At 33.7% G+C, this 15,850-nt stretch overlaps 2 protein-coding genes across 2 annotated transcripts in view; both read right to left on the bottom strand.

Annotated features, from left to right (window-relative positions):
• Positions 1-15,850, bottom strand: part of LOC130654042 (gamma-secretase subunit Aph-1-like) — a 35,288-nt gene that overhangs the window by 8,197 nt on the left and 11,241 nt on the right. The gene's annotated exons all lie outside the window — the stretch shown is intronic.
• LOC130654039 (interferon-related developmental regulator 2-like) lies at positions 711-11,763 on the bottom strand. Its single transcript, XM_057456556.1, has 13 exons — positions 11,396-11,763; positions 10,190-10,318; positions 9,562-9,631; positions 9,357-9,437; positions 9,083-9,281; positions 8,891-8,941; positions 8,475-8,629; positions 7,564-7,804; positions 7,409-7,476; positions 7,257-7,317; positions 7,069-7,155; positions 5,561-6,411; positions 711-5,482 (listed from the first exon to the last, which is right to left on the bottom strand). The coding sequence occupies exons 1-12, from the start codon at positions 11,454-11,456 to the stop codon at positions 6,325-6,327; spliced, it is 1,290 nt and encodes a 429-aa protein (XP_057312539.1). The 5' UTR covers positions 11,457-11,763; the 3' UTR covers positions 711-5,482; positions 5,561-6,324.

Genomic DNA, 15,850 nt, shown 5'->3' with positions numbered 1-15,850 from the left:
CTATTTTTATTGATAAAATTTATATAAGTAGTTTTTTCACGTTTCTTGATTCATTCCCGCTCAAAAAGAGAAAGTAACAAGTTTAAAATCAAATTTCAAATATAAAGTTACAAAGTTTTTTTTTTATCAAAATTCAAATATTTATGTATGTTAAAGAAGTTCGAAGAAGCAATGTTCATCCTTTCAAGTCCTGTACAGAATAGTTGGTATACATATGTTATTTATTTTAGTTATTGTTCATTTCAAATTTAGGCGCTGTGTTTTTCTTCATATTTTCATATTTTCTGTGTATTTATTTTAGTTTGAACCTTGTTTGATGCAAAAAGTTCCAAATATTTCTATAAGGGTTTTTTGTCATCCCACGAAAACTTAACATTCAAACAACTTATAACCCAAACCTTCAAAACTTCAGAACCTTACTTCAAAAATTCATTAGTAAAAGAGTCCAATCCAGAATTGATTATAAACTTTTGCACAATACGGGCAAAAAAACCAAAAGGAAACCACATCAATGTGTGTCGAATCAATAAACGAACTTTCAAATTTACTCTAAAACATCAGTGTTGATGATTTAGATACCGTATTTCCTCTAAAGAACGCCGCGGCGTTCTTTACAAAATGCAATTTTTAGGTGCGGCGTTCTTTAGAGGGCGGCGTTCTTTGGAGGGCGGCGTTTATTACAAAACCATGAGTGAGACAAAAAGCAGAAGTTGATGTTAAGTATTTTCTTTAAGATTAAATATAGATAACAAAAGAATTAAACTATGAAAAGTCTATTAAACAATGTCAATGTCAATGTCGCTATCTCCGTCCGAGTCTTCGTCGATAACATGAAAGGACTCATAGCTTTCATTTACATCACAATCGTAAATTTCAAATGGGTTGTCAGAAGATTGGTCTTCTTCCAATGCCTCAGTTGCTTTTTTCATTAAGGTAGCACCAGATGAACAGGACGATCCTTCTTTAAAACAATGGATTTGTCCATCCTCTGATCCATCAAGAGCTAAATTTAAACCACACGACTTGAAAGATTTGATAATCATTTCCGTGCTCAAGCCATTCCATGCGTCTAAAACCCATTGCACTAGCTTTCGTCGCGATGGAGGTTTCTGGTTTCCTCCTTTTGTGAACTGTTGAACACCTTCAACCATCCATTCGTTATAAAGATCGATCATCCGACTCTTAAATGGTTTATTCCATGAGACATCTGGTGCCTGTATATATTTAGTGCAGCCACCGGGAATTATGACATTCTCAATTCTGCCTTTTGACAATTCTTGTTTCACGGAATCCATCATGTGGCATTCAAATGAATCCCAAGCTAACAAGCGTCGATTAAAGGAAAACTTTCCTAAAACTGTTTGCACATAGTGTAAGGTGAGTTCCTCGTTCATCCAATAGAGTTGTCAAAGCTGATATCGTTTTTTATTGAAATTGGAGATAATCATGTAAATGCGACAGTTACTGGGAAACGAAAACAAGAGATTGGTTTGAGTGTACCTGCAAAGTTCATTTGTTTTACATCTAGCAAAAGTTATGCTAAAATTCTTCACAGTTAACTGTTAAAGCGTAAAACTAAATATTCGTATTTGTCGTTAGATGTAGAAGAATTTTGTGAAAGAAAACAGATCAAATTCATATAAATACCAACTTTTTTTACTTTCCCTATTAAAATGGTTTTTTTCTAATAAACGCTGCATCTAAGGTGCGGCGTTCTTTGGAGGGCGGCGTTCTTTAGAGGGCGGCGTTCTTTAGAGGAAATACGGTATGGCAAACGATAAAATTGTCGAAATTAATGCTTTACTTGCCAAGATAAATGACTCATTTGCTAAATCGACTCATTTGCTGCTGCTATTTCAGATATTGATATTTGTGTTGAAAAAATCGAGATTAAAAGGTTAAATTTGCGTTCGCTTTCTAATCAAATCAAAGTAAATATTGGTGAAACTAAATTCGAAGCAGAATTTGCTAAAAACATTGAAATGTCTTTTGCTAACAACAAAACTTATATCAAGTCTGGCAAAGATCTGAGAAAATTAACTAGAGCAAAAGAGAAAGCGGATTATACCAATAAAGAAATTTCAACAAAAAACATCATTTTGAAATTACAAAACAAAAAATTGAAACCACCGGTTTTGTCATCAATCAAATTTTTCGCATAATAAACGAACTTTTAAAAGATTTTCTAGTCACCAAAGACACGATGAAATAGTTAAAAAGGAATCAAATTTACAACTTAAACTTTGTCAATGTGAAAAATTAACAAAGAAAATCCAGTATTTGTTGGACACTGTCCTGCCTGAATATCCAGATAAGAAAAGTGTTTTGCAAACGATAATAGAAGCTTATGAAAAATTTTCAATAATATTCAAAAGAAAGAATACGTCGAAAATCTTAAAACTGAAATTCAAACCAGGGAGTTATCCAAAGGGAAATTGTTTAGTTCATCAAATCTCAATTAAAAACAACACCTTTAAAATTGTTACCAGACTTACTTAAAAATAATCATCTTGACGAACCTGCGCTGTCTTTAGTGAAAGGTCTTGAAAATATTGAGGATATTTGGATTAGATTAAAAAGAGCATTTGATGATTCCAAAACAATGCTTCAAAAGAAACTCAGAGATGTTAAAAAATTTGGTCCACTATGGAAATTAAAAAGTCCTGATACTTTGCAACACGGTTTATTAAAACTTATTACATTACTCCAGGATATTCTTTCTCTGTCCAAAGTTCATAATATTCAAAATAGGCTTAATTTTGATGATGGATTGAATATGATTTACCATATTATGGGAGATTACTACGTGGTTGTCTTCTATCTGTGAGGGAAAATTACAAGAACCTGAAAAGTGAGAGAGATTGATTTTATTTCTTGAGAAGGCATTAAGGATACAACAAGAGACAGCTTTGGTTACTAGGCATCAGGCTCCTGAGTACAAAAAAGATAAAAAAAAATATTGCAATGATTCGAGAGATAGGTACAAAAGTCACCATATAAATGATAGGCAAAGCGATGAAGACCACATAATGGCACATTTGTAATGAATCTTCTAGTACTCATATTGCAACCAATGGTCCAAATGGTACTAAAATTATTCAGTACTTTGCATGTCAAAAGTTTGCTAAAATGACTCCTGCAGAGAGATTCAACACTATTAAGTCTAAAGGTTTATGTATTCAATGTCTTTAGAACTGGTTGCCTTTGGGAATTTCTCTTAGCTGATGACCTTGCAATTAATGCTGGTAGTCTAGAGTCTATCAGACTTAGAGTGAATAACGCTAAAACTTAAGCCATACATCACACTTCTTTTTCTGGTCTACTATCAGTGATAGCAGACCAAAAAAGAAACAGGAAAGTTTTCTAGTGTTGTTTGTAGGAACATTGTCAGTGGAAACCCATCTTTTGTGGCAGCTGTCAGCATTGGATACCTTAAATGGTGTAAACGGAAAAATAACAAATTAAGCGCCTGGTACAATTATTTAAAAATTTCATCTTGACAAGGGGTGCTTATTGGACAGATGCAGTTATTTCAGCAGGGGCACTTATTAACATTTTTTCAGAAAAGCAAATTATTTTAAACTTCATTCTCACAGCATTTATAAATAAAAAATAGAAATACAACAAAAAATAAAGAAATATAATAGTAATAATGTATCTTTTATAAAATTTTAATATTTTTATCTTCATCTTTATTGTCGTTGTCTTTGTTTATTGTGAGTAATTCATAGTCATAATAAGAATCGTTGCTTTTTGTGCCGTTCCAAATAAGTGCGGGGAGGGAGCGCTTTTAGAGCAGGGGTGCTTATTTACAAATATTTCCAAAACCTTGGGGCGCTTATTCAAGCTTTACAGTAATCAAAACCAAATGGAAGTTTTCTCTGCAGATGATGTCAAAATAAACTTTACCCCATCATCAGGATTCAATAGTTTCATTTCCGCAAATCAATAAAGACGGTAACGATAAATCATTTCCCTTTGACAATATTTCAAATTATAATAATTTTCCTCACAATCTTATTCCTACTTTTGCCGCAAACGCCCGCATATATACGGGCGACTTTTCGAATAAAATTGGCGTTTGCCCCCCGAAATCGCCCGCACTTTCTCGAAATCGCCCGGAACATTCCCGAAATGCAATTCCTTGTAACAAACCATGCGGACGATATTTGGGAAGAAGGCGCTTGAAGAGAAAGGGGTTAATATATTATATATATAAGTTATTTATAAAGTAAACTTTATCAAAAACCATCAAAAACAGTTCTTTTAAGAACTTCACTACCACATAGTAAGTTTATTTTAATTTTTATAGTTTTTTTGAATCACATTAGTGTCTGTTTTTATTTTCTTTTTCGGGCATTGTTCGGGCCTATGCGGGTTTTTTCGGGCGAATCCTTATATTTTTTTTCAAAACGCCGAACTCCCCCGCACTTTTTACGGCGTATGCGGCTTATCGGCACCCTCTCTGCTGATAGCTGAGGGCCTGCAATGACTCAGAGCGAAAATTATCTGTTAAAATGGATTTGCTCAACCAAAAGCTATGTAAGCTGCACAAAGAATCTCTTATATAAGAGACGTGTTAACCTGATCTTATCTTAGGAAAATAACACACTGGAACAGACTTTGCTGGTACGAAAACTTGCAGAGGATGCATGACAACAGTTTGCAACAACTACTCAATCTTTTGAACAACCTGTTAGAGTACCCACCAAGAGTATACCCTAAAGAGATTAACTGGGGGAGAACTGAAATGTGCTTGCTGATTGTAGCAAAGCTGGCGTTAAAAGTCCAAAGATTAAATAAAAACTTGACGCTTTCTTGTTGGTCTCTGGTTATTTTGTTTTTTTACTACTGAGAGTCTTTTATTACGTGACCGTATTATTTACGGAGGGCAAAGTAAGCGAAGCACGAATTTAATCCGGGTTGTACAACCTCGACCCCAGGACTTTTTGTCTCTTTTTGTACCTGACGGCGAGACGAACATAAGCGGCCATTTATGTTCCTGTAGACGCAGCTTCTAAGAATCTGGACACTATTTCTCTGAGGGACGAGGTTAGTTTTATAATCGCATTTTTTCTTAAAAACAACCTATCTTTCACTTCAGTCCATTGCAATCTCTTATAAAGGCAAAATTTCGTTCTATATATCAACCTCCGTTTTATCTCTAACTTTCACTTTGTTGTACTATTTTTCCGGTCCCTTCAGCTCATGTTATCTGGGACTTTCTCCTTATTTTTCAAACAAACAAAAAAAAAATCTAAAAGTTCGATTAATATATAAAAGTGACTTTCGAATGTTTATATTGTATCTTTTTTCCATTCCTTGTTTTCGGCCAAACAATCTAATAATCAAGAACTAAACTTCCGTAAACAAGTACCGGCATTTCAAGCGTTGAAGGCGACTACCCGTTATCTCGAACTTTTTTGTCGGTCCCTTGAGAGTTCCACTGTACTATTTGTTCCCTCGTACCTTTTTGTCTGCGCTAAAGACAAAAAAGATCTTAATTTTGATGTTAACTCTCGAGTACATATTACTTTTTTTGAATGGAAGATAGCCTTACCTACAATATCTTTCACCCATTGACAAACTTCACTCGATTTCACCGTACTTTAACACAACAGAGCAGGTTTTTGAAGCAATATAAGCTAATTTCAGAGGAAACTGTTGCGGACACCTCTTCATCGCCTACACTTTTGTGACCCGATGGTGTACGCTAAGAGGTTTCACTGTATAAAGCTTATTGTTGGCGAGGAAATCCTAAGAATGACAGGTGAAATAAAACTTTTCAGATGGTAAATTGTTACAAGATATTTTACTTCTTCAAAATAAATAATGATACACTAAAACGTTTTTTAATAAAAGATACCATTCTATGAGTTGAAAGAGGATTTAATAAAACTTCGGTATGTAAAACTCGAATGCTTCACACAAGTTTCTTTTGCTTGCATATAAAAAATTGGAAAAATTAAAGAATTTTAGAAATTTCCAAACCTAAGTTTATACACATCTATAAAGCAGCATTTAGAGGTATCATGATTTGGTAATTCCCAATTAAAAATTACATTTAATGCTGTAGTAAAACACACGAGAGGAGAAGAACTCCTACAGTAGATATGCTATTCACATATGCTATAAAATGGAAATATTTACCTAGCTTATGCTGAAATCCGCAGAAGGCTTGTTAAATTGATTCCGCGCAAATTTTAGGCTGCGCAAATTTCAGGCTGCGCAAATTTCAACCAGAACAAGTAAGGTAACTGATATGATACCATGACCTCATAAAATAATTTTCAATTAAAATATCTTTAGTATAAATAAAGCAAACTAAATATTAGCTGCAGAATGTTTATTATCTCGCCGATGATTTCTTTTTTGAGTTCTCGTTTTCGAAGTTGCAGCGTTCATAAGTTGCTAAAAAAATAAGTATATTATTACATATTACATTCTCTACGTTGATTGAATGCTCAGCGCACAATGCTAAATTTTTAAGTTAATCGTACGCGGCCGCACAGTAGCCCAGTGGTAAAGCTTTCGCTTCTAGTGCGAAAGGCTGTCGGTTTAAACCATGATGGCGAGCTTGTGCTTAGCGTTTAGCATGAGGATAGAGGTGAGGTCTTCGGCAGTTAACGGCTTCCGCAGCTTTAATTCTTAAAAACTTTAAATGCGCCATCTTCGAAGGACCTTGATTGACAACAACAGCCACGGGAACTGAAGAGGCTATCGTTAGTTATTTCCGCAAAATGTTCAAGTAGTTGGAAACAAGTTTGTTCCTAATTTCTCAAAAAACCAAAACCGAAAGAGAAAGAAAGTTAATTTCAAAAATGTTACATATAACACAAATGTAAAATATAAGGGTTAAAATTAGTTAAGGCGGATGACCGAAAGTTACTTTAGGTCGTTGCTTAAAAGGAGGCGTCCATTCTTGCTTTTTTTTAAAATATATAATAAGGTTTAGCTAGAAGTTAGGCGTTTATGTAACGGTTATTCCTTCTAGCATAGGCGTTGATACATATAAATGCAAAAAAAGAGAAATATATAATAAACATATTGACAGAAATGTAAACTAACCTTCTCGTATTTAGATGCTTTTGATTGTTTCATTTCTTTAGTAACAGGTATACCCAAATCAAAAATCTCTCTCAGAAGCATATTTGACTATAAAAATAGAAAATTAACGCAACAATAAACCAGAAAGGGTTTAAATCTTCTTAAATTAAATCAAATTTGTAGCAAAACAAGTTTATCAAATTGCCTACCTCTAAATGAGTGTTGGTGCCTGAACCTAATGCATCTTTGAAAGCATTATATCTTCTTAACCTACGCAGATAAAAATAGTGATATTCCAAAATGCAGAATATCCTTTACAAGTTTAACAAACATTCGAATATGGCTAAACATTCCAACATACCATGTCCATGACGTCATTTGTATGTATTCCATACCAAACTTTATCGTCTCATCTGGTGCGATTTTACTCTGCAAATAATAATTTGATAAAAACTTTTAAAGTTACTTCAAAACAACAACAAAAACAACAGATGTTCAAATCAAACGAGAGAGTACCTCTACAGATTTCCAGATATCTCTAAAACTCGATTTTTGCTGTCGCTTTTCGCGTTTTCCTTTGTGTCTTCCACTTTCATTAGCTAGTTCTCTTAATAAATCGTACAATTTATGCACAGGTCCAGAGAAAAATACATCACTCTGTCTTCCCAACTCGTACATAAGAGCAACTGTTTCACCTGCGGCTATTCTTAAGTTTAAACCACCAAGCTCTAATAATTTGCATATAACTGGAACGCAACTAAAAGACAATGAAATGAATAACAACTTAAACATGTGAAACCACTTTCATCCCCCTATTTATTTTTTTTCCCCTCCAGCTCCCTACCCACTTAGTTGCATACTAACCTTATATTTGCCGTGCCATGAAAAATATAATAATAAATACAATAATATGACAAGTTGACAAATGTCAATTTAATACGGAAATTTTTTAATATCTAAAAAACAATTAAAACACGTACAATAACTTACAACCCTTTAAAAAAAATTATGCACCTTTCCAATAATATTTCACCCCCACCAAAAAGGGTCTTTCCATCAATTTCCGAGATTTCCTGTCCCCAGTAAGGACAACTTTGAAATCATATGGCCCTACTTAGTATTTGGAGAGGCGACTATATTGTCAAATCAACTGTTATTAAAACAATGCAACATTTATAAGCGATATTTTTGTTGGTTTAAGTTGTGTTCTTCTTTTTTGCTCACGTTGTCCACAAATATTCTTTCAATGCTTTAAAGATTATCAATGTTTTTCCCCATTTTATATATTTTTTTCTTAAGGTTCTAAATTTTTCAAAGAGCATGGATACAATGTAATTCTCTAGGCTAAGTCAAACATTTAATCTTATATAAACAGGGAAGTTAGGGTGAAAACACCACTATGTATTATGAAAACAAGAAAGTCTTACTTTTCAATTTGCTCCTCCACAACTGATTGTGAAGCAACAGTCAGTAGCAAACCCCAGGCCATCAAAGAGTTTGCAAACGTGATATGCGCAGAAGTATCAGCAGGAACTTTTTTAAAAAATATTCCTTTTAATGCTGTCAAGCAGTCAGCTATATCCTGAAAACATGTAAAAATATTTTGCACAGGGTTTTTCAACTGTTCAGACACAAGTTATTGCCAGTTGTTTTTTGCCAACACACAGGAAAAATACAAAATATTAGAGTTAGAAAGCGGCAATGGCCGCTAATGACATTATTTCAATTCCACTAAGCAGAATAAACAGGTCTGTGTGGGAAGCAGATGAACTAAAGAAAGACATCAACCCATACATCATAAAGCATAAGTTAAAAAATTTAAGTGTCTGTAATCTATGCGTACCTCCATTTCTTCAGCTCCAATAAAACAACACAACCCTAAAGCTGAAGCAGCCTAAAAGAAGATTATTTTAAAGTTTTTAAGAATTTAAACTATTTCTTACAACGCTAATAGGAAAAGTTCTCTCTACAGCAAATTTCATTTGTAAAAGCAATTGTCACAACTGTCTAAATGTTTACGTATGGGAGTACTTACGCTAGCTCTGGCTGATGGTGACACAGAGTCATCATTAATCAAGCTAATCAATATGGGCTTTAGTGTCTCGAAGATTTTTAATGATTCACCATCACCCAGCTGTATACATAATGCACAACTTATCGCGGCTGAAAGTATGCGGTCTTCCTGTTGACCTTTTTTTAAAAGCTTTTCCACAAAATCTAGTATAGTTTCTTTTCTAAAAATAATGTTCATTAATAAACAAAAAATACAAACCAACAGACACAAAAAACAACAATAGTATACGGCTTACCTTGTAATAATAATATCATTGATGTATCTTCTACAGAGTCCTTTTTTAACTTCCAACAAACAAGCCTGTCTGGCTCTTGCACTAAAACAATATTTGTTATTTTAAATAATGCAGTCCAACTAATTGTTAGCCTGCCAGTAAAACTATATATAAGGAAACAAGTATAACTACAAGTATAAGTATAAAAATAAGTTGAATTACTAACCCCTTTTGCCGTGCACCTTCAATGCTTTCAAGTAATTTATTTTCAAAGTCTTCATGATAATCTATACCATCTAAACACATGAAGTGAAATATAAAATAACGATGATTAAAAACATATGACATGAAAAAAGTCACAAGAATGAAAAATATCTCAATAAAATAGCACAACTAATCACTGCCTTGGTTTCTCTCTTTAACCTTATTTAGGTTGGAATATGTGTAACAAGATTAAGCTGCGTGGGGATGTTAATAAGGTTAGCCTCATTTTCGTTTTTGGTCACATGGTTATAATTGCTGATTGATTGCAAAAATCAATGCACACTGCCCAGAGAAGCTCTTAAGGCCCTGGTTACATCAAGTTACTTCTATAAATTAGTCACGATAAAACTTTCATCTTTTTTATGTTTTTATAGCTAAGAGCACCAAAACTAACATATTTCCATTCAAAGTTAGTGCAAGAACTTTGAAACAGATTTACATTTTTTGCCCAATAGTTATATATAAATTTATGATATATCAATCTTTATCAAAATGAGTAAGATTAATAATTCCCAGTATATGTTTAAATTATCATTTTCTTTATGTTTTAACACCATGTTGATTTAAAGTATAACGAAGTAACTTGTTACCTTCTGTGTTATCATCAGGCATAAAGCTATCAACCGAGCTTGCAAAACTCTTGACACTTTCACAGTCACCATCAGAATCAAAACCATTTGTTGAATCAGCTGCCCCATTACTTGTGGCTACAGCAGCAGCTACAAAAATCAAGACAAAAACTTACGTTACATGAAAGATTACTTTTATCAACAACTTTTGTGACCATGCTACTTGGAAGCCTGTTACTTAATCACAAAAAAGCCAATTTGGAAATTGCAGCACTACAGACTATTAAGGTTAAAACCCTACATACTTCTTTTACATTTAAAGGCTTTGCTTGAAATTTATAAAGGTTTTTCCACTGAAAAGTCCCCAGGACTACCTTCCAGATATGGTAATTTTAGGATCATTATCCACCTTTTAAAGTTTACATTAAACAGACTCTAGAAATCATTTTCTGTGACTGTGTTTATTATTTTTTTATTACGTCAATTGCTTCCACCTTTAAAGGTTACCTCCCGCAAAAAAAGAAGTTAATCGCATATGAAAGAGCTTGAAAAGTTGTCTGAAAATTTAAATTATTTTTTAAAAAATCTTTATTGGTTCTTCAGAATTTGGACTAAAAAGATTAACTAAATATGCGTGATGTTGTGAGTATATGCAAGGGAGTTAACGCAACAGTTTTGACAAGCCATAGAGAGTTAAAAAGGTTTTCTGGCCGTTCACTATGATGTGTTTTGAAAATTTTACATAAATTTTAATATTTAGTTACCATAATTATGGTCACTGCATACTCATGACATCATAATTTCGCATAATTAGCTCAACTTTTAAGACAAATATCGTGAGAACAGATAAAGATTTTTCAAAAAAATAAAAAGATTCCTAGAGAACTTTTAAAGATCTTTCATATGAGCTCAACTTGATTTTTCGTGGGAGGTAACCTTTAAACATTTCTGAACATACAAAAATGAACAGAAATTTTTATACTTGTTGGTTGTGGCATATCAACCCTGCTATTTTGCTACATTGTTGTTAAACAATTATAGGGCTTATTTTAACTCATTAAGAAAATATATATTTATAAAAGATTTTTGCTAGAGTAGCACTTTTTTATTATAGTGCAAAATAGGAAAGAGGACTTGATGTATATAGAGTTCCTGATTTTAAAATACTGGCTACAATATCGTAAAAAAGTGTATATAATAATTAAAAAACAAGTTAATAAAAGTCACCTTTTTTTCTTGGACTTTTTCTGCTTGATTTTTTCTTTGACCTCGAACTTTGATAATCCATTTTTAAAACCAAATATTATTAGTCACCTTTATTAAGAATACAAAGCTTGCAGTTAATTTTGAAAATAGAACATAAACATATATTATATAATAAATAATCGAGCTTGCAGTGAGTGTCACTAAAATTCTAACTGCTCTTAAAATCTCCAATCACATTAACAATATAATTTACGTAAATGCTCAATTTTGTGCACTCCCAGTCTCTGTAACAGTTAATTTGTCATTAACAGCTGATTAAGGAATCGCAAACTCTTTTTTGAAAGTTGTGAATCGAACTATTTAACTATAGCAGTAACAATTCGCTATTGTTACTGATGGTTTACTTAGATACTTAAAATGCTTAAAAAGTACAAATACATCACTTTTTAGAGTGACAATGCAGCCTAGCTATACTGTAGCTGTTTAAAATCCAAACAATAATGCAATCAACATTACCCATATTCTGTAAGAGTCATATAAGCCAAAACTGGTTGCTAGCTAGTGAGAAGCAACTTACTGAAAAAAGGACCGCGTAAGCAGATGTAGCTTTTTATGAGAAACACAGTTTTCTTCTTTCCATAGTTTCTATTGGAAGAACCAATACCAACGATTCTAGATCTACTTCTTTTTAATGATTTAGCTTTATTCTATATTTGCCATAATTACTTCGCCCTTCATTATGTTGATTTAAAGTTTTTACCTGTCATCGCCTTATTGCGATATATTTTACTGAACAAAATTACTGAAGTGGTTAAAGAGGGAATGCACATTTGAGACTGGTGCAAGTGTGTATGTTCCCTGATATTTTCTGACATTTTGACAATATTTTTCGAAATTCCTGACAATGTCTAACTTTCCTAACAGGAGACACCATGAACTGAGTAGAAAAAAAATAGTTTGTACTGCAGGTATCATTTAATTATTTGGTCATTCAACAAGGCGCCATTTTGTCTTCCTGAATTGATGTATTCAAACTGTTCCTTCAACATTTTGCGTCCATCATGACATGGTTTTCCTTCTTTAAAAAAAGTGATTTTATCATCTTCGCTGCCATCGGTGTTGCAAGTAACCGCACAAGAAACGAACGAATCTCGGATCATTTCTTTTGAAAACTTTTCCAAGGACTTCAAGATCCACTGAACAACTTCTTGTCTAGGTGGAGGTTTCAAATTGCCACAATCAGTTTCCTCGTGCAAGCCTTTTGAAGCCAGCCATTCATCATAAGTTCAGTGCAATGTTCCTTAAAAGGCTTGTTCCAGCACAGGCCAGGCGCTTGTATATAACGTGTGCACCCTCCAGGAATCAAAACCGCATTAACATTTTTTCTATTTAATGAATCGGTAGCTGAATTCTCAATGTGGCATGACGCCAAATAGCGTCTCCCAAAAGCAAAAGATTCGATAACTTTGTTAATCCAGTTGCTCGTCAATTCAGTGTTCATCCATCCGTTGGATGATGTTGCAACAACGCAGTTGCAACTGAATTCTTTATTAAGTTTTTCAACTTCTCTTTTAGCCTCCTTAAAAAACAATAAATGACTAAGTTTTTCTCTGTTTGCTTTTGCGGTCAAACAAACTGATATACAGTTGTTTTCATGCCCTGTTCATTCCAAATTGACACTATTGGATCCTGCTTTGTCGACTGTCAAAGTAGAAATCATGTCGCACCAAATAGGAGTCTCATCCATTACATAAATGTTATTCATAGTATAATTGTGTTGTAATCTTAACCTCGTTAAATTCGTAAAACATAGGCTACAAGCGTGGCTATGACCATTTCTGGGTCTTTCTGACAAACGGTGGTTTTTCTTCACAAAGACAGTCCATTTCTTTTCATGAACTTTCACACAAACTTTTCGTACCAACCTTTGCTTCCAACAAAATCAGATTCGTCTCCCATCTCCTTAAACAAGAGAAGGGCTGTTTTTCGAATAAATGTTTGAGATACCCGCAGTCCTTTTAATCGACGATTTATAACTCATTCAATAGTCAAGCTCTCTGGCTCCTCGCTCAGTGGTTTCCTTCCTCCTCCAGCAAGTCAAATTTTTTACTAAACTGAAATGTCTTTATTCAGTTTGTGTTATTTGTTTTGATTTGCTTCTCCCTCTCAGGTGAAGTGGTGAACTATAAAAAATGGCACAACCAAATCCAACATTTCAACAAACGACATGTTGTATAAAATAGATTTTACGTGTCCAGTTTGAGGTCATCACATTTATAAAGATTGCTGGGCTCCAGTTAATGGGGAGAAACTTTATTGCAAACCAGATCCAAGAGAAAAAGCACTGGCTATGATAAACATGCTTTGAGCGTTTATAAATTTGTAGAAGGTGAACATTTTTTGGTGGGGCACGTCCCTATATAATTATTGCGGCTCTTGACATTTTTTCTTACAACCGATAATGAGAAAGAAAAAAATGATTTGAAAGCAGAGGTGGTTGGGAAACAGAAAAGGGAGATTGGTTTAGTGGTTCAAGCCAAATACACAGCAATGACCAACTACATCAAGTTTGCGCAAGTTTTGATGGAAAAACTTAAGGAGAAACAAATAAAAAACAATGATATAACAATCCACAAAGCTATTTTAAAAAAATTTCCTTGCCTTATATCTATGACCATGATGAAAAGGAAAAGGAAATTCAAATTCAAGAAGAAATAGAACATAAAGAAAACTAAAACAAGTGTCTTTTAATTCCTAATCAACCCTTTCAGTTCATTTTTGTCAAAAATTCCAATAAGCGCCTGTTTCTGAATACCGAGGGGTGGGTGCTGATTCAAAGAGTGGGCGCTTATTCAATAGTATCAGGTCTAGGGTGGGCGCTTATTTAAGGGGGGCGCTCATTTGAGGGGACGCTTAATCGAAGATTTACGGTACTTGTAGTTCTTGTTTAATCAAAGCTTCTTCTGTCAGAGTTTAACCGTGAAACGTACATGTTTTCCACTTAACAGAACAAAATTACGACCAGGAGAATTGGAAATGCACTCACAAAACAGAATTCTGCATGTCTTGTTTGTAACCTAATGTTTTTGTTGATTATTTCCAATATATGCCGACCAAAGTGGATGTCAGTTTCAACCAATTTGACCCTAAAACATCTCATGAAACTGCTAACTAAGAGAATACTGAAGAGAATCTCTGACTAACTGGATTCTTGGTTTGTAGGTTAAGCCTCACTTTTAATTACTGGTTTTCCTTGACTGTGCATATTAATTTATCAACCAGCTTTTAGCCAGCTATCACAAGCTAGCCAGCTAAAACATAAGTGCAAAAAAGTATACAAGTATTAACTAGTTTATTCACACAATATCATGTTATACAATATAATGATTGTGGACATGAAGAATATTTAGGGAGGTATTATAAAGGAAGACAAGAAAGTGTCACATCACACCTTAGAACGCCACACACGCACACACACACACAAATACACTCCCATATAAAATATTTACTTTCCTGAATCTGAATACACTTTGATCAATTTACAATTTCAAAATGTATCAAGTAAATTATAAACAAAACAGGCAAACATACACGCCACATGTACGCGACACGACTAGTATTTTTGCTTTAAACGCGTGCGATAGTAAAGTTTTTTTTTCATGTGGCCGTCCGTAGTAAGCAAAAAAATATATACGGGTCGTATGTTGATTTCATGACAACTTCGCAACCTCATTTGTCTTTCCGTCATGGAGGTCTGGGTTTTGTAAATCGTACTACGGCCGCATGGAAATAAAACATTTGTCATCATTTGATTCACGCTAGTGCAATATATTGCACCGTGTTGCAATGGCTGTATGCTGTGTGGGTAGAATCGCTGTCTGCCAACAGAAAGCAACACCATGACCGAGTAACATTTCTTAATTTTTGGGAAAAAATTAAGAGAAAAGATAATGTTGCGCAATGTTAGATCAAAAATGTTGTGTAGCATTTTAAAGCAGTATAGCAAACAAACGCATAGTAAAAAGTACTGTTGTAGCTTTCATTTTCTCTGGGGCTGGGTTTCGTCCTCTTACAAAAGCGATACAGGCCATGGGTTCAGCAACGTAAGGTAATTGGCATTAAGGCTAGGTGGATATGTAAGAAACAAAACTCTAATAATAACTATATATATATTCAATGTAATTGTTGCTAATATTATATTGGTTTCTAAAAAAATTTATAAAAAAATATATGAAATTCCTAAGGGGCCACGAAAGTTATTTTTAATAAATGGGATGAAAAACAATGCAGTATAGAAAAAAATATGTTTACCTTTTTTCCCAATTATTCATTGATTACTGAATACAAGTATTTTTTTAAGTTGCTTGTTAGATATATAAGCAGCCTCAGTTGCTTAACCGTCCAAATTTTTATCCAATGAATAATCGTTTTTATTCGGCGACTACTCTAGCAGCTGCTAAAGTAAAAGGTCTCTGA

The sequence above is a fragment of the Hydractinia symbiolongicarpus genome, chromosome 8, assembly GCF_029227915.1.
Source record: "Hydractinia symbiolongicarpus strain clone_291-10 chromosome 8, HSymV2.1, whole genome shotgun sequence".
NCBI classification, from domain to species: domain Eukaryota; kingdom Metazoa; phylum Cnidaria; class Hydrozoa; order Anthoathecata; family Hydractiniidae; genus Hydractinia; species Hydractinia symbiolongicarpus.
Note: the sequence above shows the minus strand (reverse complement) of the source record. Positions and strands in the feature narration are given on the sequence as shown.